The sequence below is a fragment of the Mya arenaria genome, chromosome 13 (assembly GCF_026914265.1).
Source record: "Mya arenaria isolate MELC-2E11 chromosome 13, ASM2691426v1".
NCBI lineage: Eukaryota > Metazoa > Mollusca > Bivalvia > Myida > Myidae > Mya > Mya arenaria.
Window position 1 is genome coordinate 32,820,793 of NC_069134.1, and position 26,166 is coordinate 32,846,958.

The following is a 26,166-nucleotide window of genomic DNA, read 5'->3' on the forward strand; positions in this document are numbered from 1 at the left end:
TGATTCATATAGTGCACATAGATATGGTTGATTTTGATGAGACTTCACAGCAATGATAAACTCAACCCCTGTCCCTTTATGTCAATTGTATGCTGATTGTTGAATGTTTTTAAACCAGCTCCGACTGTACCGCTACCTTGGAGACCAATCTGGCTACGAACAAGTGTGCATCCTGTCCCAATACAACGCCCAGTGCTCGGAGATACGGCGTCGTTTAATCGAGGAGAAATTTCAGGAAGATGCCATGAACGTTAACACTGTGGTCTCGAGTCAAGGTAGACATTTTACCCGGCAGACTGTATGTTGGGCAATGTTTCATGGGCCTGAAAACATAGTTCACGTTTGACTTTAATGTTGAAAATGTGTTTGTGTGTCAAGTGTATGATAGGTAGTTCATAGTTCACGTTTAATGATTGCCTCGTACCTGTAGTTTAGCATATGTTGCTGAATGTACTCTTATTTTCCTGGTTCGTTTTAGTACGACTATTTGAAAAATAAGGAGAGCTAAACTACTAACCCTAGCGTCGGTGTCACACCTTGGTAAAGGCATGTAAGCACCTTCAAGTCATTATCTTAAGTTTGCAATCCGTAAACTTAAAAAGCGACAGAACATTCGAGCGCGCTGTCTATGCGGCAACTAATGTTCTCTTTAGAGCCCTTAATTTTATATATGAGATACTTAACAAAAGAGGGATTTTTGTGAAAGGATGCGACACGATATTATTTTATTCAGAGTTAAAATTATTTTTTTTCTTAACTTTGACGTTTAACATTTGTATAAGTGTCAAGTGTATGATGGGTATTTAAGTAAAACGTGAAGGAACATTGCTGTTTACACCGACCCATTTCCTGTTTAGGTGGTGAGTGGGACTATGTAATCTTCAGCACCGTTCGCTCCCTTCCGGATTACAAGATCGAGAAGAGCCCTACACTTGGTTGGTGCAAGCACAATCTCGGCTTCATCACTGACCGGAACCAGGTCAATGTAGCCCTGACCAGAGCGAGAAAAGGGCTTATTATAGTCGGTAAGGGACTTGTTTAAGTTAGCATTTTAGCAAATCGCACGGACTAGAATGTCTATTTTTCGTGCGATGAAGATGCGCTGGAAGCATGTATTGGATTTTAACAATGTATACTAGTACATTCTATACTAATATATATTCATATTATTTAACAATGTATTTAATGTCTAAAAATTAACAATAAAATTCATACCAAATTAATGCTTAAAATTCCAGGAAACAAGAACCTGTTGGCTTGCGATGCCGTGTGGAAAAAACTTGTTGAGCATTACGAGAGACGGGGCTGTATTAAAAGCCCAGGTGAGTTCCCGCCAAAAGGCGCCAAGAAGACCAGACAGGAAATTATGCGGGAGAGACAGGCAATCGTCAGGCGAATGTATGGAGATGAATTGTTCATATCCGGCAAAGGCAAAACCACCGATTATGAAGGTTCATTCGATGTATCCGATGACAAGAGAACAAATCGCGCAACTGGGTCGTCATGGCAACAAGGTGGCCGAAGAGGGAGAGGAGGACGAGGGGGGAAACGATTATAGAGGGATGGGGCTTACAAACGTTTGCTGCTGCGTTAAACGATTGTCGTTTGAGAATGGGCTGTTTTTGATTGTCTTATTTTATTTTTGTCAATTTTGTACAAATTATATTAATACCATTTATTTGCTTGATGTTTTTTCACCACTAACATGTGAAACAGCCGATATGTATTTGATGTTGTATATTGATGAAATGTATTTGTTGTCATGTTGTTCATTTATAATTAGTATGTAATCTGTATCAAATCGCTAAATTTTTCCGTATAATAAGTACGTTGGATCCAAAGTGATGTTATCAATTTCAACTTGTTTTTTCTGAATTATGTAATTCTGTTGTTATTATTGATGTCTGATTTTGTAAAAATGTTTATACCAAAATGATGATTTTTTCATAACTAAACCACTGCTTAAATGTTCATTTAATAAAAAAGTGTTGATCTTTTTGTAATCGTCAGTATTTAAACTCTATGCGCGCACTATATTTTTTTATTTATTTATTTTTATTTTATTTCAACACATGCCTTTCTCTTGCTCTCTTTTGTTTGTGATTTTACATGCTAGTTTACAGTTTTATTTGCAAAGATGATTCTTTTGTGTTACTGTCTACAAAATATTTATCAGGTATCAATTTTATCTTTGTGAATCAGAAAATACCATATACTGATGACAAGATACATAAGGAAATTTAGTAGTTTTTTTTTTATTTATGTAGATTTTAATCCCATGTCATATATAAGCCCATCAATATTTACTTCAAAATGTATCGGTACATGTACTTTCATATTCATCGGCGTTTTGTATTTATGATCTCATGCTTTTCATTGATGTGCATTGTATGTTAAGCTGCAAATTTCTTTATTTTAATGTAGTTTGTGTACGACAAGTAACATAAATTGTTTTCTTTCATGGCTGTTAGTAATTGCAGCATATTATTGAAAGTCAAAAAAATATTTGTATTCTTCGTTGCGACAACTTTTTATGTTATATTTCAAATCGCTACTAATCCATTGTTTGTCTGTTCCTGAGCACCATTAGAGAGATAGTTTGAGCTTCCTTCATGTAACGTGTATAAATTGCCAATGATTTTTGCCTTAATTGTTAAGGTGTAAAAATGGGCTCTACTTTGTTGAGTTTAGTGCGCTGTGGTTATTGTGCCATTTTTAATCATTCACTTTCATTTTTTTCTGTTTGTTGGTTTTTTAGATTGATGGTAAGATCCATTGAAATTATTAACATGGCTGTTTCTCAGTATATCAGTTCGATGTTCCTTGTTCCTAGTTTAACCTTATTTGTCTTTCATTGTTAACATTCTGTGATACAATTTTTGTTTTGTGTTTGCTTTGTTCTGATCTTGATTTTTACGCAGTGAAACTGCAATCTCGTGTCTTAAATATTCTGTCCAAATCATTTTTGTCATTAAATGTATTACAAACCAGCGCCTCGTGATTTATTGAAGCTTAAATGTTACAAAAAGCACTACGAATTGTATCGAAGTTATTTGTGGATAGTTTTAGCATTTTGAGACGCAAAGGGGTCCCTTAAAAAGCATAGAAACTAAATAAGGTAACTTTATGAATATCTTATGTTGCGAAGGTCAATGCCAACCCAGTGTAATGTCTTGCACCACTGTCGGTCGTGGTTGCTACTACAACCAAGTACGAATTCATTGAATGAAAAAAACTTAAGAAGCAGTTCGAGTTGAAAAGTACACACACAGTCCATGTAATATTATATGACCATTCCAAAGTTAATAACTTGATTTTTTTTTCAAGATTATGGCCAATAAAAAGGTGTTTGCACATTAATTAATTGAGCTTGACAAGTCTATATATTGTAAAGACAATCCATGCATAGATCCAGTCAGAAGATAAAGGTGAAATACTTTTAACCAAAATGACTCGTAGAACTAAGGTAACTATGACAAATCTATGCTAGAATGCGTATATGGCTTAATCTGGCATGGTAATGGCCTGCGAAGCATGGCAGACAGGGATGAGTTTATCCGGCGTTGTCCGCTCGTCGTTTGCCACACTAGTTTCCAATCGATAACAAAGGAACGACCTGTTGACCCCTATTGATTTTTGGCAAGAAAATTAACGGACATTCGATTAATTACAGTTGAACGTCTTCAAACTTCGTATACTCATTGGTCATGGTCGAAAGATGACCTTATTGATTTCGGGATTAATAGGACAAAGGTTAAAGTTATCGTGAGTTTAACTAGAAAGAACACTGTTTTTTGTTCGTTTCAGATCAATACTTATTAAACGACTCCGTGTTGAGTCTTCAAACATCGTATTCATATTGGTCATAGTCATTTGACTCCTATTGATTTTTGGGGATTTGTTTGTCACAGGTTAAGATCTTGGTGAATTTAATTACAAAAATCACAAGGCTTTCGTTTCCCAGTCATGCTTGTAATTCGATAACGATATCAAATTGGCCAGGATAAAGCCACTAGATCAGTAAATACTTTTGATGTAACGTCCGTACACTCGTATGGTAATTGTCCCATTAAGGGACATTACTACATGATCTAAAGAAATATGTTTCTGTTTGGACAGGCAGCAATTTGCATAAATATAATAAATCACCATATTGACCTATCAACTCGTTTAAATAGGAAAACGAAATTAGGATTTCCTGGGCTAGACATCAATATGTCAATATTGTTCAACCTATATGTCAATATTGAGATGTTCAAGGAATTTTAGACCGCATATAACCAGAACAATATTTCAGACTTTGTCTCTAAAAGTATCTTCTTTAATAACAATCGATTTCAAAACATTTTTACTTTAATACCATTATTATAATTCCGACATACAAGGAATAAACATGTTTCATGTGACGCACGTTGCAAATATTTATTAATATCTTTATCAAGCAAAATATTCGATTTTAACATATAAAAAGACTCGATGCAGATGCATTGCATTACTTGCAATGACACAATGACGACGGGTTATAGGGTTAACCGGTTATCATTAGTTTCTTTTAATCAGCAAATTGGCGGATGAGAGCTCAGAGTATCATACCCATATATCTTCCCCCCACCCAGATCCCAACTCCATCCTGAGAACCTGCACCCCCAACTACCTCTCTTTCACTCCCTTTCTACTTCTTTTTTCCTTATCCACAATGGACGGCGCCACAGAACTAACTGTATATGTTGTATGCAGACTTATTTTACCACTTGATAATACACCATAGTCTGATCGACCAAAAAACATAACGTCTTTGTCAAATAGAAAACAAGACATTTCACATTTCCAATCTTTCACAAAACATTTCACTATAGTCTAACAGACCAATAAATATTACATCTTTTTCAAATCGATCACACACATTAAATCTTAGTAAAATCGACCATTATAAATTACATCTTAGTCAAATCGATGAAAAGATATACAACAGGGGTCATATCGATCACAAGATATAACAACGTAGTTTCACCGACTACCAGATATAACAACTTCATCTAATCGACCACAGTACTTTATATCTGAGTCAAATCGACCACAAAATAATGCCATAGTTTAGATGACCTCAACACATCATATATTAGTCAAATCGACCACTGTAAATTACATCTCAATCAAAATCGATGAAAAGACATAGAAAACGGGTCTTATCGATCACAAGATATAACAACGTAGTTTCACCGACTACCAGATATAACAACTTCATCTAATCGACCACAGTACTTTATATCTGAGTCAAATCGACCACAAAATAATGCCATAGTTTGGTTGACCTCAAAACATTATATATTAGTCAAATCGACCACTGTAAATTATATATTAGTCTAACACATAACAAGACATTACATTTTAGTCTAATCGACAACAAGGTTTAGTCTTGTCGACCACAATACATTACACAGAAGTCAAGTCAACCACAAGACATCAAATCTTAGTTTACCGACAACAAGACATAACACCTAACTTTAATCGAGAACTATACATCATTTGTCTAATATATTACAAAACAACACACGTAAGTCTAATGTACTACAAAACATTACACGTTAGTCTAAACAACTACAATACAACTAGCTTGTGGCAATATTTTGTAATTATGAATTAATTTATCATGTCGCGGCATATGATATTGTAAACTCGTGCATGTTTTTTATTATTACTTAGAAATAGATAACACACAACAGGTAGCATTGATGTTTTGAGATACTAGCAACCATGTTTTTTTCAAAAACGCAATCTCTGAACGACGAGCCATTATAGTCACAGTTAAAAATAGCTTTTGAAAACGAAAGCGAAAGCAGGAAAGCTCTCGTAATCTCGTAATCGATAAATAACAATGGACATTATGTAAGTTGCTATTCATAGAATATGATTTTGGAAAATATTTATCAATATAGTGTGACACATATAAACACAAATATTACATCAAAAGACCTTCAGAGTTTGTATGGACATAACTTGTTGACGGTTCTATAACTTTGAAATAATATTTTATTTGTGGAGTATATATTATTAAACATAAGACAATTTGCACTAATGTCATTGATATCTTTATCTTATATACCAGAGCTTTGTTCGGGTGAAATAATGCCATACTGATCAAGGTAATGTAAATTTAAAACTTCAAAAAAAAATTCTGTATTCAAACATATATTTGCGGAAGAAAAATACTGTTATTGCATTTCATGGCTATAAGAATAATTGAAAAATACATTGTCACAATTGTAATTACATTTTATATAAAATGGGAATAAGTGGCGGTGTGTCGTTCCAAGAATGTAAACTATAATTACAATGTCATCAAACAAGGAATTAAATCGACGATGTACATATATCTTGTAATACATTTATAACGGAAAACAGTGTTTGATGTTATACATTTCGAGCCTCGTTAATTGGGTTTGCTCCTTATATTAGGTATTACTCTCTTAATTCATGTATTACTTCTTCAATCATATTTTCTCACATCAATTGTAATCGAAATACGTATATACTTAATAATATTTTTACAGATGGCCGGTGAGAACATCTCCCAGCTTATAGAGCGGGCCCATGAGGCGGTGGGAAGGGACGATATAGATGAGGCGAAGCAACTGGTCCTTCAGGCGCTTGTAGGGATCAAAGAGGAGCAGGACAGACTCTCGACGGGGTTGGGCCCTGATTTGAGCGAGCAGCAGTTGGCTGACTGGTTTGGGGAGTGCTCCTTTATTTTTAACAAGGTATTTTCATTTTAATTTAAAGGTACACTGTTTAAGATTCCAAATAAGATTGTTCATGGTAATAATTTATTTTACTCCGCATCCCGTGCCCTGGTAAACCCATTGTCATTACTTAGGACCCGCCATTTGTTTGTATGTACATCGATACGATGCATCTTAGCTTAGGTATTGTCATGGCCTTCACTAGAGGGTCTAGGGGGCGGCGCCCCCCTCCCCCCTTAGTTTGTCCAAGTTTACCCTTTTATTTCAAAATAGGAGAAAAAAAGTAACAAAAACGCCCAAAATGCACCATTTCGGATTAGAATTGGAAGAGTACACCCAAATCCCCCTGCCAACACTTAAAACCAAATAAATATCTATTCTTAGGGAGGGCGTTAGTCTATTGTCGAATCCTGGGTCGGTCCCTGGCCTTGTTGTACGGTTGTCAGAGATAAAATTCACAGATAAAGCAAGGCCCATAGCTCAAGCTTAAATAATTGTTGAGTTATGCCCCTTCTCGGCTGAGCGTTGGTGTTCGACTTGCAGCGCCCTTGTTAAAGTATTGTGCTTGGGTCTCATTGGTTTTACTCACTGCCAATGGCTATACAATGTTCGAGTCCATGTATAGCATTCAAGAATATTTAAAAATGAACCGGTGTTTATTTTCAAAGGTTAAGTGATTCATAGTTTCCGTATTGTATATAATTTTATGAAAATGAGATTTTGAATAAGGACGTAATATGAATTTGTTATTATTTCATGCATATGTCATGTATTCATCTTATTTCAGATTGGAGAATACGTGCAGTCTGCCCGGTATTTCTATACAGGTAAAAACAATCATTTTATGACAACACAATCTCGATTCTGATTGCAATTTTGATCCGGGGTTGTAGTGTGTTAATTAAGTAGTTTATTGCGTAGTTAAATGCAATTTTGATTTTCTGACAAATATCCGTGTCGATATGTCCCAGTTATTGATCGGTATTTTCGTATTCAGGGTACATAACGTTAATCAATTCTGGCACTAGTTCAAGTTTTAGTTTACTTTAATTTATTATAGTTTCAACTCATGAGTTTCATTAAAGCTGCACTCTCACAGATTGAACGTTTTGACAACTTTTTTTTGTTGTTTTGTTTTTTGTTTTGGAACTAGCCAATTCATGCGAAAATGAAAGGAAACCAGTGAGACTGCTGACAATAAAAGTTTTCACGATAATACTTTTACACTTTTTGCCCAGTCGGGCAGAAAGCTGTCAAATTGAACTTTCCCGAATCGAAATCTCCTTTGCCCGACAAATTGTTTACGAAATTATGTTTCATTTATTTTTAAAATCAGATCATTTTTAACATCTATTTTCTATAGGCATTGTTTATTGTTCTTTACCATGAAAACAATGTTCAATAGTTCTAGAAAGTTGGTTGGTAGGACATTGCTATTCTTAATGCAAAAATGTATAAACCTGCTCAATTTACGAACAAAGCCGTGTAGTACTTTATTATGTTTACTTTTATAATATTAATGCCTATAACCAACTCTATTTTCACTTCCCATTGTGGCAATCTGCTTGAATTTTTAATTAGCTATTAGCAATTTTACTTGTCGCTACCTACATATTGGTGACTTCGGCGTCGTGCAAAACTGTATCTTTCGTCATAACACTAAAACCCTTCGTTATATTCGAATGAAATTTATTACACATGCTCCAAATGAAAATATGCACATATGTAATACGGCCTATAACTCTGATTTTAATAAAAAATGAACTATGCCCATATATCGACAAAGAAAGCTACTCAAGAAGCTTTTCAAACGAAACTTGGTTTGAAAGTTGCAAGAGACAATATGCAGTGTGTAGCAAGGTTCACTTAATTTAGTTTTGGTTATTTGTGTAATCGTCCAGTTATAATTTATTTCGACATAAAAAAACAACAATTACAAACTAACTTTTGGCGTACTTTAAGCGGCAATTTGAGGGGCGATTGTTCCTCTTCCATTTGAGAAACAACAATACACATACTGTTATATTGCATTATTTTTCTCGATAAGTTGAAACAATATTTCACGTGTGCGTTCCGTTTTAAACATGTTAAGTAATTAATTCTATATCAGGATTGCGTTGTGGTTTCCTTGAATTGTATCATGTTTGAACTAGTTTCCTTTGTTTTCGTCTAAACATAAACTCCTATCGCGGAACGGTAACAATTCATTCGGAGCACCTCAGCCATTTTTATCGGAAACAACATCGGATGAATGCTGGTTAATCGGTTAAAGTAGTTCGTAAAATTTTGAATTATATCATTAATTAAAAGTAGTGTTTTAGCTTGTATTTGTTGATATAAGTTTAAATTGATTGCCAGTGATGTGTATTATTGCAAACAGTATTAAGATTCCCAATAGTAAAGTCATCAAGTTTAACTGCAAAATTAAATTATAACGCGATCTACTTGCAGCGGACTTTAACACACCGATTTCTTAGTATGTAAACCGTCCATATACAATCCGATCTTTTCAATAAAAATGGCCGAGGGGTTCCGAATGGGTAACAAGGACTCCTCCGCCGTTCAGTACCTAACCTGCACATGCAGGTCAATTACAACCCTATTACATTTATCGCACGTTAGTCACCGAACTTTATCTTTAACATCATGGTAAAAACATTGCGTCATCCACTACCCACCTAATTGAAATAATACAATTGCGCTAAAGCGCTCGTGTAAAATTGCATCGTCGGCACCCACGGTACATTTTCCGTTGCACGTAGCGTAGTAGTGTATCGGGGGAATCCGACGATGGTACAATTGCAGAAACTCGGTTATGGAATCGATGATTACAACATAACCCGCATGTTATTTACCCAATTCTCGCATCACAGCGACGGTGTATGATCCTACATGGAACACAGCTAGTCACGCGAATGTGTCCAAGGCGCTGTGGGACAACATTGTCTACAATGTGCCGCCTCCTGAGGTCCAGATGCGATACGAGGTATGTAGGGCTTCTTGTTTGCCCAGGAATCATCGGTATCGTCGTCGTAGCCATCGACCGCACCGGCATGTAATACCTTGCTTCTTTGTAAGATTGAAATACTACACACACAACACTTGTGTTAAGTCATCGGCAGGATTTGCATCGCCCCAGTATTCGTCCGAGCTCATTGAAAAAAAGTTTTATAGTTTAAATAAACGTACGTTAGTAAAAGTAGTGTTAATAATTTAATTGTTTAAAAGTAAGGAATATATGCTTAACCATGTCTGGCGTAATGGTGACCATCCGATGGCCTTGTCTTTTATGTTATATTATATGCAATTATATAGTATGTATATTAGCATGCAATACGTTTAGAAAACTACCATAAAGTGCAATACAGAGGTTCCTTTTTAATTTAAATTTATTATTGTGAAGAAAGAAATATTACATAATGCTAAGTCACCACTTTTGGTTGTTATTGAATAAATGTAAGCCGTCATAAAGGGAAGATACTAGGACAAAGTTTTTGGGGTAATTCTAAAATATGTAAAATGTCTGTAATTATTCAGCAATGCTCTTTATCATATTTGAATTTACTATAAAACAGATATATATTTAATTTTTATCTGAATCAATGCTCACGTTACATATATTTTTATCTTAAATTAGTACTGGTTAAACTAATAAAAGAAATATTGGTTATCCACCATGTACTAATTGAAGGACGTCATACATCGAATCATATATTTCCTCTTTGAAGAGCATCAGACGTTTCCTGTATGAGCTGGACCGCATTGCGAAGCTCGCGGAGCGTCGTAAACGATGGCAAGTGTGTATAATGATCGACGCCGACATCAACCGTGTGTATGTGAATTTAAGACATTTCTTACTGCTCGGGCCCGCGAACATCCGTGAACACCCAGACCGCAAGGAGTCGCTATGGAGAACAGCTCGTTGCTTTCTTCATTTGGTAATACTAGTAGTGTTTCTTTTTACATTTTCATAAGTAATATTATGTATAGTAGTTTATTCATGTATTTCCCGAATTGCTCCTTGTCTGGATTTCAAAGTAAATATTTGAAATAATGTCATAGCCGTTCCATCGTCGGAGTCGGCACATCAGAGACAGTGCCGTGTTAAAACTTTGCAGTAACTAGGAAATCTTCCAAGGTGTTCACATGAACTTTATCTTACAATTTTATTTTAAATGTAGCAATACTTTTTGATCAACTGGGACACTCGAATGAACTTTGGTATCTGCACTTTTCTAGGTGTAACTAAGTACTATTTGACTGTCATTTTCCGACAACTGTGTTGTTTTAGAATGAACTTAAAGAATTAATACAAAACAACGTCTGTTTCAGGGCGACCATATGCAAGTCAAGAAAGTTTGCAGCATAAGTAAGTAGACTCAAAGTTATTTTTCATTCAGGTTTATAAAACATGTATACATGTATATGTAATTTTCCAAATATGATTTAAAAGAATCAGAAAAAAATGTATGCCAAGAACCTTATTATTCGCTTTGCATTCGGGTAACTATAAACATAATGATTTTTCCATTAAGAATTATGATAAAGTAAACTTAAAGTACACTAGCTGTTTTAGTTTTTCTTTTGAACCTTGAACCTAGGCACATTATGCAAAGCTTATTATTATATTTTCAATTGCTTCTTAAATTTCTTATATACTGTTGACAAATGCAGACTGTTCGTCATTGATTTTTTAAGAAAACGTTGTCGGTGTGTAAACAAGAAGTGTTTAATTTCGGCAACAAGATTAATCTCCAAATCCTTGGGCCCATTTCAATAAAAAAAATATCACAGTGGCATGCATACGTTCGTTTGCTACAAAACTGTGTCATTAAATTTAAACTGACAAGTTCAAAATCAAAACATACACATGTAAAACAATTGTATATATTGAGTGATAAACCTTTAACTACTTACTAGAATGCATTTATGGAAAATAGGAATTACTGATATCTAAGATTGTAACCGTGTATTTAATAGCAGAAAACGCAAATATATTAAATGATTGGTGAATGCTTAAATATTTACTGTGACCTCTATCATTTTATAAGGTAGAAATACCGTGTTTTCTGCGTCTTTCTTTCAAATTAAACTCGGTATCATTTTTAAGAACCATTTTTTTCGACATTTATTCATCCTTTTCGGTATATCAAAACAATTGTATTAACTGTTGTAAATCTTATTTGGAGTAAGAGTGCACCTTTAACCAGACTGAAAAGAGAACGCAAAGTTTAAGAAAAGAACACCAAAAAATATGTTTGCACAGATTTAAGAGTATAGTAGTTACGACTAAGGGGGCCTTATTATCAACTATTGTGTCGTACGAGCGCCTTTTCGAGTTGATATTTCTGTACACTATAGTAAACATACCAATTTCCTACGTAATAGTTTTATTTCTCAATTCAAACATGAATTATTTTAATTTGCATGACAAACGTATTGTGTTAATTGTAACACTGACACATTTTAATCGAAATTCTTAATCTTACGAAATATTGTTTTACGTACATTGATACTATTGAATCATAGCATCATGAAACGGGCCTCTCCAATCTTAGAAAAGTTCATACATTCCATTGAACATAATTATTAAAAAAAATATGTGTTCATTTCAGTCCTTCAAGAGTTTTGCGACTATAACGACGTCGAGGCTTTGGAGATATGGTCCCGGGCCTTGATCATTTCCGGAGATTTTGATCTTGCTCTGCAAAAATGTGAACTTGCTCACAGATACGCCACGGTATGAAATCGGTGTGATACATGTACACTTGTTTTTCCATGACATGATAAGAAACCGTTTGAACATAATTTATTAGTAGTAGTAGTATGTGTTTGGGTTGTTCATTACATAAAACAATGTTGCGCTTTTCTTTGCTTAAAGTAAGGTTCAAATTATCTAATAATCTTTAGAGAGTTTTCTATTTAAATCTCTGTTTGAAAACGGAATAGTTCATCTCGCTATCATCGTTCACATCATTTTGCTGTCATCGATCGTATTATACCGTTTCGCAACATCGATAGTATTGGTATCGTTTCCTTATCATCGGTCATATTGTACCGCTTAACTATCATCGGTTGTATTGTACCGTCTCGCTATCATCGGTTCTATTGTACCGTCTCGCTATCATCGGTTCTATTGTACCGTCTCGCTATCATCGGTTCTATTGTACCGTCTCGCTATCATCGGTTCTATTGTACCGTCTCGCTATCATCGGTTCTATTGTACCGTCTCGCTATCATCGGTCGTATTGTACCGTCTCGCTATCATCGGTCGTATTGTACCGTCTCGCTATCATCGGTCGTATTGTACCGTCTCGCTATCATCGGTCGTATTGTACCGTCTCGCTATCATCGGTCGTATTGTACCGTCTCGCTATCATCGGTTCTATTGTACCGTCTCGCTATCATCGGTTCTATTGTACCGTCTCACTATCATCGGTTCTATTGTACCGTCTCACTATCATCGGTTCTATTGTACCGTCTCACTATCATCGGTTCTATTGTACCGTCTCACTATCATCGGTTCTATTGTATCGTCTCACTATCATCGGTTCTATTGTACCGTCTCGCTATCATCGGTTCTATTGTACCGTCTCGCTATCATCGGTTCTATTGTACCGTCTCGCTATTATCGGTCGTATTTTACCGCCTCGCTATCATCGGTCGTATTGTACCGTCTCGCTATCATCGGTCGTATTGTACCGTCTCGCTATCATCGGTTCTATTGTACCGTCTCGCTATCATCGGTCGTATTGTACCGTCTCGCTATCATCGGTCGTATTGTACCGTCTCGCTATCATCGGTTCTATTGTACCGTCTCGCTATCATCGGTTATATTGTACCGTCTCGCTATCATTGGTTCTATTGTACCGTCTCGCTATCATCGGTTCTATTGTACCGTCTCGCTATCATCGGTTCTATTGTACCGTCTCACTATCATCGGTTCTATTGTACCGTCTCACTATCATCGGTTCTATTGTACCGTCTCGCTATCATCGGTTCTATTGTACCGTCTCGCTATCATCGGTTCTATTGTACCGTCTCACTCTCATCGGTTCTATTGTACCGTCTCACTATCATCGGTCGTATTGTACCGTCTCACTATCATCAGTCGTATTGTACCGTCTCGCTATCATCGGTCGTATTGTACTGTCTCACTATCATCGGTCGTATTTTACCGTCTCACTATCATCAGTCGTATTGTACCGTCTCGCTATCATCGGTTCTATTGTACCGTCTCGCTATCATCGGTTCTATTGTACCGTCTCGCTATCATCGGTTCTATTGTACCGTCTCACTCTCATCGGTTCTATTGTACCGTCTCACTATCATCGGTTCTATTGTACCGTCTCGCTATCATCGGTTCTATTGTACCGTCTCGCTATCATCGGTTCTATTGTACCTTCTCGCTATCATCGGTTCTATTGTACCGTCTCGCTATCATCGGTTCTATTGTACCGTCTCGCTATCATCGGTTCTATTGTACCGTCTCGCTATCATCGGTTCTATTGTACCGTCTCGCTATCATCGGTTCTATTGTACCGTCTCGCTATCATCGGTTCTATTGTACCGTCTCACTATCATCGGTCGTATTGTACCGTCTCACTATCATCGGTCGTATTGTACCGTCTCACTATCATCGGTCGTATTGTACCGTCTCACTATCATCAGTCGTATTGTACCGTCTCACTATCATCGGTCGTATTGTACCTATTTCTGAGCAGGAAACGGAAGATATTGAGCGCCTGAACAAACTGAAGAGTGACATAGAATCCCAGCTACCAGCCATAGTACAAGATGAAAATCTGGACCCTGATGGCGATTGGCTGCGCGGTACGAACGTACATTTTCAGGTACTAAACAAATTAGAAAGTTGTTCTCTGTTCTGTTATTGTTAATAAAGGTTTGTACTGTAAGTAAGGGAATTCATATACACTAATCGAACATAAGGTGAATTTCAAATTTTGTCAATTATTATTCGCTCACCGTCGCTTGTTAGTTAAAAGAATAAGTGCGCAGGACTTACAAAGTTGGAATGTATGGTGTCATGCGGTTTAAAATAGTGCGAATTAAAATACGCTTTATTTGAATACGTTCATAACATTGCAACCTTAATGTTGATATGAAAGCAAGCCAAATTAATCTTCAATACATATTGGTGACTTACGCAAAAAACGGACATATGATGACTTAACGACCCTGTATTAATTCAATCGCTTCAAATAGCCAGAATGTCCTCAGCCAATATCGGGTTTCATTTCATTAACTGTACACTAGCAATTAACTTGCGATATGAAGGCCATGTTCATATGTCCTAGTACATATAGGTTGTATCAGTATCTGTCGTGAAACTAGCTAATGGTATTAAAATTTCATCAATTCACATTTCCTATTGTTATTACCTATTCTTAGGTAATGACAGGCACTAATCGGTTTAGTTACATTTTGCGGCCGCTTTAAATCATTTTTGGATTCGATAATTATTACCTGTGAACAGGATTGTAAAAAAGCATTTTTGTCGCGCCTACAACTTTTCAACGCTTTTAGCGCTTCTATTATTCTTGCAGAGTAATGAAGAAAGTCATCGGCCAGCAACACTTCGATCCGTTTATCATAAGAAGAAGAAAAAACGACGAAGACGTACGTTTAAATATTTAATTGATCATTTCGCATTTACCGTACATGTTTTATTGGCAATTCAATTTACGCAATGTTCAGTTGCTTCTTATTTTCTAACCTTTTCTTATATCCAGCAAAAGCCAGAAGCCCTGCTCTTGCTAGCCAAGCAGATGTTGATAAAGCAAGAAAAGCACAAACTGAGGCTGAATTGGCAGGATCTCGAAAACAGAGAAGCTCCATTGAAAGTCGACAAAATCTGTCAGACGGAGTCATACACAGTCCTTCACAGCTAAATGCGAGACGTCCGATCAGAGACCGCTCCACTGAAACTCCAATCGGTCACTTGGAACCTGGCAGTGGCATAATTCCTAGGAGATTGCAGCTAGATGGGCATGGACCACATCCGAGACACGAAAGCCAGAGTAGCGCAATAAATGACGTTTCGTATGAGGTTGCCAGCATGTTTGACTCTGATTCTGAGTATTCGTTCGATTCCGATGACTCTGCGTCAAGCAGCAGCAGTAATGACACCATAGGAAATATAGAAGAAGCATTGGATGAAATTGAAGTACCAGAAGAAGGAGAACAAATATCATTCTATGAACAAAGTTGCATGCATTACGACGATGATGCACAAGGTGAACGTGAGTTTGCAGAAGCCAATGATAATATGTTAAAAAATGGTATAAAGCTAAACAAGTCATTCATGCACCAATTTGCTGATAAAGGTCCTGATGTAAACAACAGGGACACTTTTTATGAAAGGGCTTTGACACAAGATCAAATGCGCGAAAAAATGCTACAAAATCCTAAGAAGTATTTGAGGTGCACGATAGAAATAAAGGGGTCACACGAAGCCTTTTGTATACCAATTGATACAACACACGGAATTTCTATTATCGAGATTTCAGGGAGATCGAAGATTGGTCAGGTGTTTAATGAAGATGAAGTTTTGGTTGAATTATTGGATGAGGAAGAGAAACACGACAAGCGATATGGCAAAGTGTTAGGAGTTCTAAGCAGACAGCGTCACAAAGGTAAAGACCATCCTGTCTTTATCTGCACGTTAGATACTATTGAAAGCCATCTTGTCCGACCGATGTGCAGAACAATCCCGAAGATCCATGTCATCAACAAAAATGTCATAGACAGATTTGGTCATAAGATGAAAAGGTTCAAAGTAGAAGTTTATGACTACGACGAGCATACAGAAGAGCTGTGCAACCCGAAAATATATGATGTGAATACATCGGGACAGAAAACTTTCGTGTTTTTGGTTGCAATGATTTCCTGGAGTCCGAGGCGTGTGTATCCATTGGGTGCGATTGTAAAGATAATGCATTGGGGAAGCAGCATTCCGAAGGGTTTAGCTGTTCTGAATCTACAGCATGGGCTTCCGTCTGTGTACAAGAAGGATACAGTAAAAAGTATGGAGTGCATCTCTATGGAAATGGACCGACGCGGTGGTGATGAACCTGATAGTCACCTGCTGCGTGACCGCACTGATCTGACAAACCTGAACACATTCACTATAGATCCGCCTGAGTCAACGGACCTTGATGATGCACTGAGCGTAGAACGCATTGACGAAGGGTATCGCGTTGGCGTCCATATCGCAGATGTGTCTGTCTTTGTGAAGGCAGGAGATCCGATCGATGTGGAAGCTTTTGAAAGATCCACTACTTTTTATTCAGGTATCCAAAAGCCACGACACATGATACCAGAGCCTCTGAGCTCAAGCATTTGCAGTCTACATGCCGACAAAAGGCGTTTAACGTTGACTATATTTTTCCTTCTCGACAATCAAGGAAGACCCATACAAATGGAAGGAAACAATTATTCTTTAGTCGAGTCTATCATTAAATCAAAGGGAAAACTATCATATAGCCAGGCGCAAAACTTTATTATGAGCACCAGCGAACAAAGCCAGCTGGCACAAGATGTTAAATCACTTTTTACACTTGCAAAAAAAAATCCGTAAGAGGCGACTCGGAAAGGCAATGTTAGATTTGACCAACGATTGGGAAGAAAATTTAGAAGAAGAATCACAAGTTAAGACTTCGGAAGCCCATTATCTGGTGGAAGAATTTATGATTATGGCAAACAAGAAGGTTGCAGAAATACTGTGTAGACGTTTTGATCGTTGCGTGCCCATTCGTAGACAACCACCACCTTCAGAGGAAGGACTTCAAGAATTTGTCAAGAAGAACGGTGTGTATATAGATGTCATGTCTACGTTCCAAGACAGGAATATCATTGATCGTACCAGAGGAACAGACAATGCGCTTGCAGACAACAGCGGTGCTGACAAGTCCGTACTAGTGCCACAGCAGCTTTGGATGAAAATGAAAAAGGATCCATCATTTGCAGCCCGATGCTTACAAGAGGATACAGTGTTTGCCCTGCAGAATGTCATTTACCAACAGTGGTTGAACATTCAGCAGCGAGCTGGATATCATTGTGCAGCAAGCGTCACTCCGGAGGATGGAAAACACTACTCCCTCAACATGTACCCTTACACTCATTTCACATCTCCGATCCGACGATACAATGATCTTGTTATACACAGGCTCTTAAAAGCCTATATTCGAAAATCGCCGAATCCTTACACTAAGGATCAAATTGACAAAATATGCACCCATATCAATTCAGTTATCAGGCGTTCCAAACAATACCAGCAAGGATGTAAAGCATTGAGGGAAGCCGTGAAATTACAAGAGAACCCAGAAATGATGAGCTGTTTCATAGATGACATTACAGATCAGGGATTCACATTGTGTTCTCCATATTTGAAAAATGCCAAGACAGCAAATAGAGCCCTGAACTACAGTCTACTAGACATTGGTTTTAGACCAGAGGTCAAAGAGGATACCAAAACAACTTGGGACCTTGTGAAGGCAACATGGAGGAAACGCCTGTATGATTTTAAAGGAGAGCCCCTACAATATTCCTCTGACCGTGGAAACATTCTCCAGCTGAACGCACAAAAGAGCGTGGTGTTTATCCCATTGCATAACTGGGCCAAGATGTTAAAATCAGCTTCAGAAGGCATGCTTGAAGACCTTCGAAGAAACATATCTGCAGCTTCTTCGAAAGCAAACATCCGCCCTATTGGTTTGGATGATGTGAGCACTGAATGCAGAGACTTAAAGTTGCTGCAACAAAGTACCAAATTTACCATGGTATTCTCTCGTGGACAAACTGTTCACGTGCAAATGACTGCAGGTCCGCAGAAGGGTCTTCTCGTCACGAAACCGATGTTGTATAAAATGACGAACAACATTAACTTCTGCTTGCTTCACGCTGATGACCCAGTCTTACATTTGTTTCATTATGTGACAGCTCGTACTTTGGATCAATACAAGAGTGTAAGTCAGTACCTTCAACGTTGGTTGCCGCTAATTCTAATGGAAGCTGCTAAAGGCATTGTATGCAATGAAGAATCATGTGTCATTAACAATGTACCGATCAAATTCACGGATCGAAAGGGAAAGTTTGTTTTGAGTTTGTCTCATTGCGAGACAAGAAACATAGAGCTTTCTGGCACTGAGACGGAGGACGAGTATGACTGTCAGAGTGAAGGAAGTGCTCAATCTTATGACTGGCTTTGCCTCAAGGCACCTATTCCTGGAACGGAGATAAGATCTGGTGAAATTAGATCAGTCATTGACACACTTCCAAACCACTGGGTTGGACATGCAGAAATAAAGAGTGTTAAGAAACGGGAAAACGCAGGGTCGTCTGGTAAACTGACGGTCCATTTTGACCTCCACGACAAGACGCCGTCCGTACCACTGCAAATGAAGGACGACCCAAAAACAACAAAGTTCAGCGTGGAAATACTGAGGAAGTCTGAGGTTGACAGGTGAAGTGAATAATATTTTTGATAATACATTGTTAACGATTAGGATAAGTTCTCCAAAAATGTTATATGTATTAATCTTAATATTTAATAAGTTTGTATATATTTTATAGGCGTACTGAGAGCTTCATTAAGAGACTTCCTACGTCTAAGACTTCCCTTGCCACGTGTATCGCTCTAAACCGACCAATACCAGAATTGGGTAAATATAGTAGCTATATAATTATGCATATTCTTAATTTATGATTCATTGTCATAATATAAATTCCAGTACACAAGAAGTTAATTGATCCCATCTGGGCAATGTTGTCAAAAATAGTACGACTTTTGTTTTAGATCGAGACCATGCACACATAGTGCAAATGATTGTGCGGGATCTACACTTTGATGAATGTGACAACACACAAAACACAAGAACCCACATTCTTCCGCCTAACAATGAAAAGCAGCAAGAAGCAATTGACAAGGCACTGGCATCAAAATTCACACTGATCCAAGGGCCACCAGGTACGTCAGTGTTTAAGATTTTTTACCTGAACTGGGATACTTTTTCATGATGACTGTCAAAAAATATCTAACGAATGATTACGCTTATTTTGTGAATTCATCTTTACAGGCACTGGCAAGACATACACTGGTATTAAGCTAATGTATCTTTTCGACAAAATCAACAACATTTTACACAAAGAAGGAAAACCTAAAAAGCAAGTTCTGTTCTGTGGACCTTCAAACAAATCGGTGGACCTTGTAGCAAGTATGTAACTTGTGTATTTTATTTTATTCAAATGACCTTATAAGAAATGCCTTTATTTTAAATTTACTTTCCATATACTATTGAAAGGATATTTTGTTACAATTTTAACTTAATATTAATAGAGTGGATGTTGGAAAGGATGTTCAAATTCAAGCCAAAGTTCGTCCGTGTTTACGGGAGATCGATAGAGGCCATCGACTTTCCGATACCTGGACGTACCTTCTTGTCAAAGAAAAGCACTAGATCGTTACATGCTGACGCAGACCTGAAGTCAGTAGCTCTCCACCACCTGATAAGACAAAGGGGAAAGCCAAATTCAGAGGAAATACGTGCAATGGATAGGTATTTTGCAAGAACAAACTACGCGCCAGACCCTGTGCAGGTGCCAAAGTATGTTCATCTAATACGCGGGGCATCCATCGCAGAAATCAGGAACCATGATGTGATACTTTGTACCACGGCGGTTGGGTCCAACCCAAAAGTGTTGGAGGCCACACAGGTTCACCAGGTTTGTTTATTATTCAGTCAAATGTATATCTCAATACAAAACTATATTCTTATTTAACTGTATATTATGATTTATAAACGCATTCTTTTATTAAACTATTAGCATCAACCCGTTGAATGAGTTTTGGTCGAGTGCATCATTAATAATTTATTATGTCATGTGTTACATGTTCCCAAAGTACATTACTCTCTTTTATCCTGGAACATGCGTACACATTATGTGATCAGTGGGTTACGTGATTTAATATCCGATCAGTTGGTCACGTGACCGTTTTGTGGGCTATTTTTACAGTAAAAAGAGGAAACTTGTAGTTTTAGCATCCTTTATGAAGTATATCTTTACTAAAACAGCGGTATCTATGAATAACATCCAGTAGTGTCTTTTCTTCAAATTTACATGGAGTTAATAGGTCAATCATGTAATGTTGATGATGCAGTTATAATCAAAATGGAAGTATGCGTTGATTATAGACATGAGGATGTGTTATTTACCAACACGTTAGATATATGTGTATATACGTAATACGTCTATGGTATTTCACCACGCTTATTTTGTCTAACGAATGTCAGTTTGTTTATTCCATTGGTTTAACCATAATTATGACACATATCAACAATATAGCAATCCGAATCAATACAAATTATTAACAAAATTACAAATGGCACCAAGAAATAATACAGAACTATTTAAATAATAATTTGACTATCATTATACAAATTCTGAATCACTGTTTTCATATATTTGACAACCATACATTTTCACATGCTTATACGCGAGTAATTTTCACTACACACAAAAGAGTTCTAGCAAAAAGAACACATTTTAACTATTTTGTTTAACTGAGGTTGGTGAAAAAGCATCTACCATGGCCGCTCGGTAAACCTCGTTTCCGTATAAGACCATAAGATCGGGTTGGGGTGAGCCTATCTTACACGAGCGACCATGGAAGATACTTCTCATCCTTATCGGCTACGTAATACAACGGGTTCGTCTTCGGCCTATATTAAGTAATCTTTACCCGTCCAAAGAACTTACCTATTATTCTTATTAACTGAATCTTCGAGTGTTGATGGTCGATTTCATTTACTATTTTGGCAAAGATGATTAAGAAGAGTAAAATGGGGCGTAATTTAAAATATCTTGGTTTCCGCCTTTCGTCATATATTCTTAAAGAACATGATCTGAAGATAATAAAATCATTTGAACATGTCCTTTATCCAGGTTATTGTTGACGAAGCGGGCATGTGCCCCGAGCCCCAGTGCCTCGTGCCGATTATCGCCACAAAGGCCGAACAAGTTGTCTTAATTGGTGACCACAAGCAGTTGAGGCCGATCATTATGTGCCGAGAGGCCGGGGAACTTGGGCTGGAGACTTCCCTTTTTGAAAGATATGCCACTACCAGCAGTTCCCAAAACGTGCAGTTCACCATGCTGAATAAACAGTACCGAATGGTAAGTAAAATTGCTTTCCTGTTTTTGCCGTCATACAAGATTTGAATTAAAAAGGATTGTTTTTCTACATTATCTTAATTAAAATGTATGAAAGATATGCTCTGTTAACCATTTAACCAGCAATATTTTAAAGTTAATATAACACGTAATTGTTTTCTTACGTCTGTCTTTTTGATTAATACTAATAATAATATAAGTGTACAATCATTACAGACATACTACTTATTTCCAGCATGGCCTTCACACAAAAAGTATTACAAAACACATATACTAACTTACATATTAAGCAACATACAAAACAATCAATCACACTATCACTATCATACTTTTCTCATTATTTTCTATTTGATCCTTGCACTATTTAACAAGCACGAACAATTTTGCTTTGTGAGTCTTTATATTATTATTAAACTAGTTACATTTATTTGTCCATTTTTCGACTTAGTGTATGACTTGTCAATTATTAAAATAAATTCAATGATATGTAGGCGTTGTTTATTATTAAGCGACCATATTTATTTTTCTTTCGTAGCATCCGCAAATTTGTGAGTTTCCGTCGGATAAGTTCTATAACAGGATGCTAATAAATGGACCAGGTCCGTGGAGTGACAACCCGCTGCGGATTTGGCCACAGGATCAGTTTGGGACATATCCCCACGTTCTGATCCACGTCGAGGGAGAAGAGAAAAGGCTCACAGTTTCAACTGAGGACGGAAATGAGCAGTCAAGGAGCAATGCTAAGGAAATAGAGGAAGTGGTAAGATTGGGATTTAAATTACAAACAAATTCATGAATGAGAAAACAAGAATGTTCAAACGATTAACCTAATAGACTGCATGTACCTTTAACTCAAATGTATACACACAAGAACATTGACCAGACGAGAATGCGGAAACGTTACATTAAGTAATTATATAAAGCCACTGCAAGAAATGGAATATGGACCACCATTAACATCGCATTGATCTTACTTAAAGTCAATCTTAAATTCCTATCTTTTTTCCAAAACAGATTCGACTGTATCGCTATCTTGGGGACCAATCCGATTATGGACAAGTGTGTATTATATCCCAGTACAACGCTCAGTGCTCGGAGATCCGACGTCGCCTTATTGAGGAAAAGTTTCAGGAAGAAGCAATGAACGTCAGGACTGTCGTCTCCAGTCAAGGTATTATTTTATCTGCTTGTTTCGAAAACATGTCTTGAGCAATAGTCATAGCCATTTTGTTGTCGTGATACGCGCCTTAGACAAATAATTTACATTGTATATAACTTACAATCGGTTAATCTTACATTACTTTTTATAATCATCACTGTATAACTTGTCACGTAACAGAGTTACGTATAGAATGTGACGTAATACGTTATATTTAAGATATAATTAAGATTTAATTAAATGGATATGTGTCTACATACTGTATGTTTAGTAATGTAGGGCATATTTGATTGTCATTTGAATATGAAAGTGGTTGACAGTCGACCAGGTACAAATGTACAAAATGGTCATGTTAATTACAAAAACGTGTATTCCTTGGGTTGTAAAGCTGTCATATTCAGACCACAAATTAGTATAAGAGAGATGATTTTTGGATGTAAAGAGAGAGTTGGGTTAGGCAAGGCAAGGAACGAGGCCTTGGGTCCTTAATGGACGGCAGTTAGGATGTGGGATTACCTTAAATGTCATGCTGTATTATATACTGATTATTTTACTTAGAAAGAACGTGGAACAATAAAGACTTAGAACACTTGAACAGTTGTTGGTTGTTTACTGAACGAACTATCACGAAAGTTAAGTGAGCGTTGGCATTACGTGACAAACTGTTTTCTTCAACAAAACATTCTCGTCACGGAATTTGGAATTCATTGCTTTACTAACCTATATGCAAATAATAGTTGAAAGTATGCAATATGAAACGGTTATGTTTCGGTCATATAATTGCGCTTTTTACGTCCTGATTAACAACATTGCTTTCATTATAGCATCGATCGCTCTTTTCAAGCTCTGCTTCTTTAAATGCCATTTTAATTTGAATAAAGATTGCTATAAGTTCTGGTTGACTTTAAACGTTTCTTTATCTGAGAATTACTGTTTAGGTGGAGAGTGGGACTATGTGATCTTCAGTACGGTTCGCTCCCTACCTCATTACAAGATCGAGAAGAGCCCTACCCTTGGCTGGTGCAAGCAAAGTCTAGGCTTCATCACTGACCGGAATCAGGTCAATGTAGCCCTTACCAGAGCAAGAAAAGGGCTCATTATTATTGGTAAGGAACCTCTTTTTAAGCATTATTTTAAATCGAAATCCAGTGATTGATTTATGTCTGAGTGTCATTGGGATTTGTTTATTAATACACGTTGTTGCATTTTGCACAGAGCAAATAATGTCAGTTGTTACGATTCAGCATAAGGCAATTTCTTTGAAAAAAGCGACTGAATACGCCCTACTTCTGTCTTTAACGGAAACACTGGTTTATAGTACTCTCATACACGTCGATGGATTTTAAATTTCAGGAAACAAAAACCTCTTAGCGTGCGATGTGCTTTGGAAGAAACTGGTCGAGCATTATGACAGACGGGGTTGTGTTAAGACCCCAGAAGAGTTCCCACCAAGCGGCATCAAGAAGACCAGACAGGAAATGCTACTGGAGAAGCAGGCTAATAATATGCGTAGATATGGAGATGAGATGTTCGTTTCGGGCGAAGGAAAGGCCACCGACTATGAGGGTCCATTTGATTTGCCAGATGATGATGATGATGATGATGATGATGATGATGGAACGAATCTGGCATCTGGGTCGTCATGGCAACAATGTGGGCGAAAAGGAAGAGGGGGACAAGGGAAACAATTTTAGATGGTTTATACAAACGATTGCTAAACCATTGGAGCAAAGGCTTTTGTTTTATTTGATGCCTTATTTTCATGTTTGCTGATTTTGCATCATTATTTATTAACACCAAATGTCTGTTGATTTTAACGCCTTAACATACGATATACTACATATGTTGTTTGTGTTTAAATAATATGTGTTTTTGTCATGTTGTTCATTTATAATAATTATGTAGGCTGGATCTTAATGTAGTCATTATTAATTGTTACTTCGGATATATTTATTAGCAGTTATTAATGATTTTTTTTTGTATCAATACAGTGCTTTAACAAAATGTCCATCAATTAGTTAGATTATTGTTGTTGTTGTGTTTTTTTTAATTGATTTAAAATATGTTGATTTATTTTTATAAATACATGTGCAATTAACAGCTAGTTACCCATTGTACGCACTTTTTGAACTATTTTGTTTTTATTGATTGTTTTAATTTAAACTCATTGCCTTTCTCTTGCGATCCGAGATTATTTGTTTTTGCTGGTTTATAATATTATTTGCCAGTTTGATTCTTTTGTTTTATTTCTACAAAATGTTTGTCATAATTATATAAATGGTGTATTTGTGATTCAGATAATGTCTGCACTATACCGGTGTTTCGAAAAAAAATGCCAGATATAGTAAGGCTGTTGTTATTCATGCAGATTTTTTATGAATCGTCTTACATAGTCCCATCCATCGGTACTTTTATATTCAACGGCGTTTTTATATTTATGATCTCATGCTTTTTCATTGATGTACATTTAATGTTAAGCTGCAATTTCTTTATTTCTATGAGTTTTGCCTACGACAAGTAACATCAGTTGTTGGGGTTTTCTTTGATGACCAGTGGTGATTGCAGTTGTTTAATGAAAATCTAAATGAATTAGTTTGTTCTCTCAAATGCGACAACTTTCTTGTTTCTTATCAGATCGCAAATCGTTACTATACCATTGTTTTTGGTGTTTTTTGCTGGACATCGGTATAGAATAATTTCACCTTCTTCCATGTTACGTGTATCAATTCCCAAGGAATTTTGCCTAAATAGAAATGGTTTAAAATTAAGTATTATGTCTTTAATGTGCTGTTGCTATTTTGCTTTTTTATAATTATTCTCTTTGCCTGTTTTTGTGTGATGGTTAATGAGATTAATCATGAGATTCATTGAAATTATTAACATGGCTGTTTCTCAGTAATTCAGTTCTATTTTCATTTTTTTCTAGTTTAACTTCATTTGTCTTTCATTGTTAACATACTGTGATACAGTTTTTTTTATGTTGTTTGAATTAATATGTTTTTACGCAGTGAAACTGCATTTTCGTGACTAAAATATTATGTCCATATATTTGTTATTAAAATCATTTAAAACCAG

The 26,166-nt window shown here is 36.6% G+C and overlaps 2 protein-coding genes across 4 annotated transcripts in view; both read left to right on the plus strand.

Moving 5' to 3' along the window:
• Positions 1-2,991, plus strand: part of LOC128212902 (helicase with zinc finger domain 2-like) — a 58,944-nt gene extending 55,953 nt beyond the window's left edge. For all 3 annotated transcript variants that reach the window (XM_052918294.1, XM_052918293.1, XM_052918295.1), the window contains 3 exons: positions 119-275; positions 858-1,025; positions 1,239-2,991. In XM_052918294.1, the coding sequence (XP_052774254.1) occupies positions 119-275; positions 858-1,025; positions 1,239-1,558 (645 nt within the window). In that variant the 3' untranslated portion in view covers positions 1,559-2,991. The remainder of the gene's footprint in view (positions 1-118; positions 276-857; positions 1,026-1,238) is intronic.
• Positions 2,992-6,340: 3,349 nt separating this feature from the next.
• LOC128212904 (helicase with zinc finger domain 2-like) lies at positions 6,341-26,166 on the plus strand. Its single transcript, XM_052918297.1, is given in 20 exon segments — positions 6,341-6,438; positions 6,552-6,758; positions 7,528-7,567; positions 9,614-9,726; positions 10,469-10,678; positions 11,073-11,109; positions 12,356-12,480; positions 14,462-14,615; positions 15,333-15,380; positions 15,494-17,325; positions 17,327-19,224; positions 19,335-19,423; positions 19,558-19,728; positions 19,838-19,975; positions 20,098-20,483; positions 21,705-21,935; positions 22,468-22,692; positions 22,947-23,103; positions 24,030-24,197; positions 24,445-26,166. Coding segments are annotated over 20 exon segments (6,600 nt in total). The 5' UTR covers positions 6,341-6,408; the 3' UTR covers positions 24,786-26,166.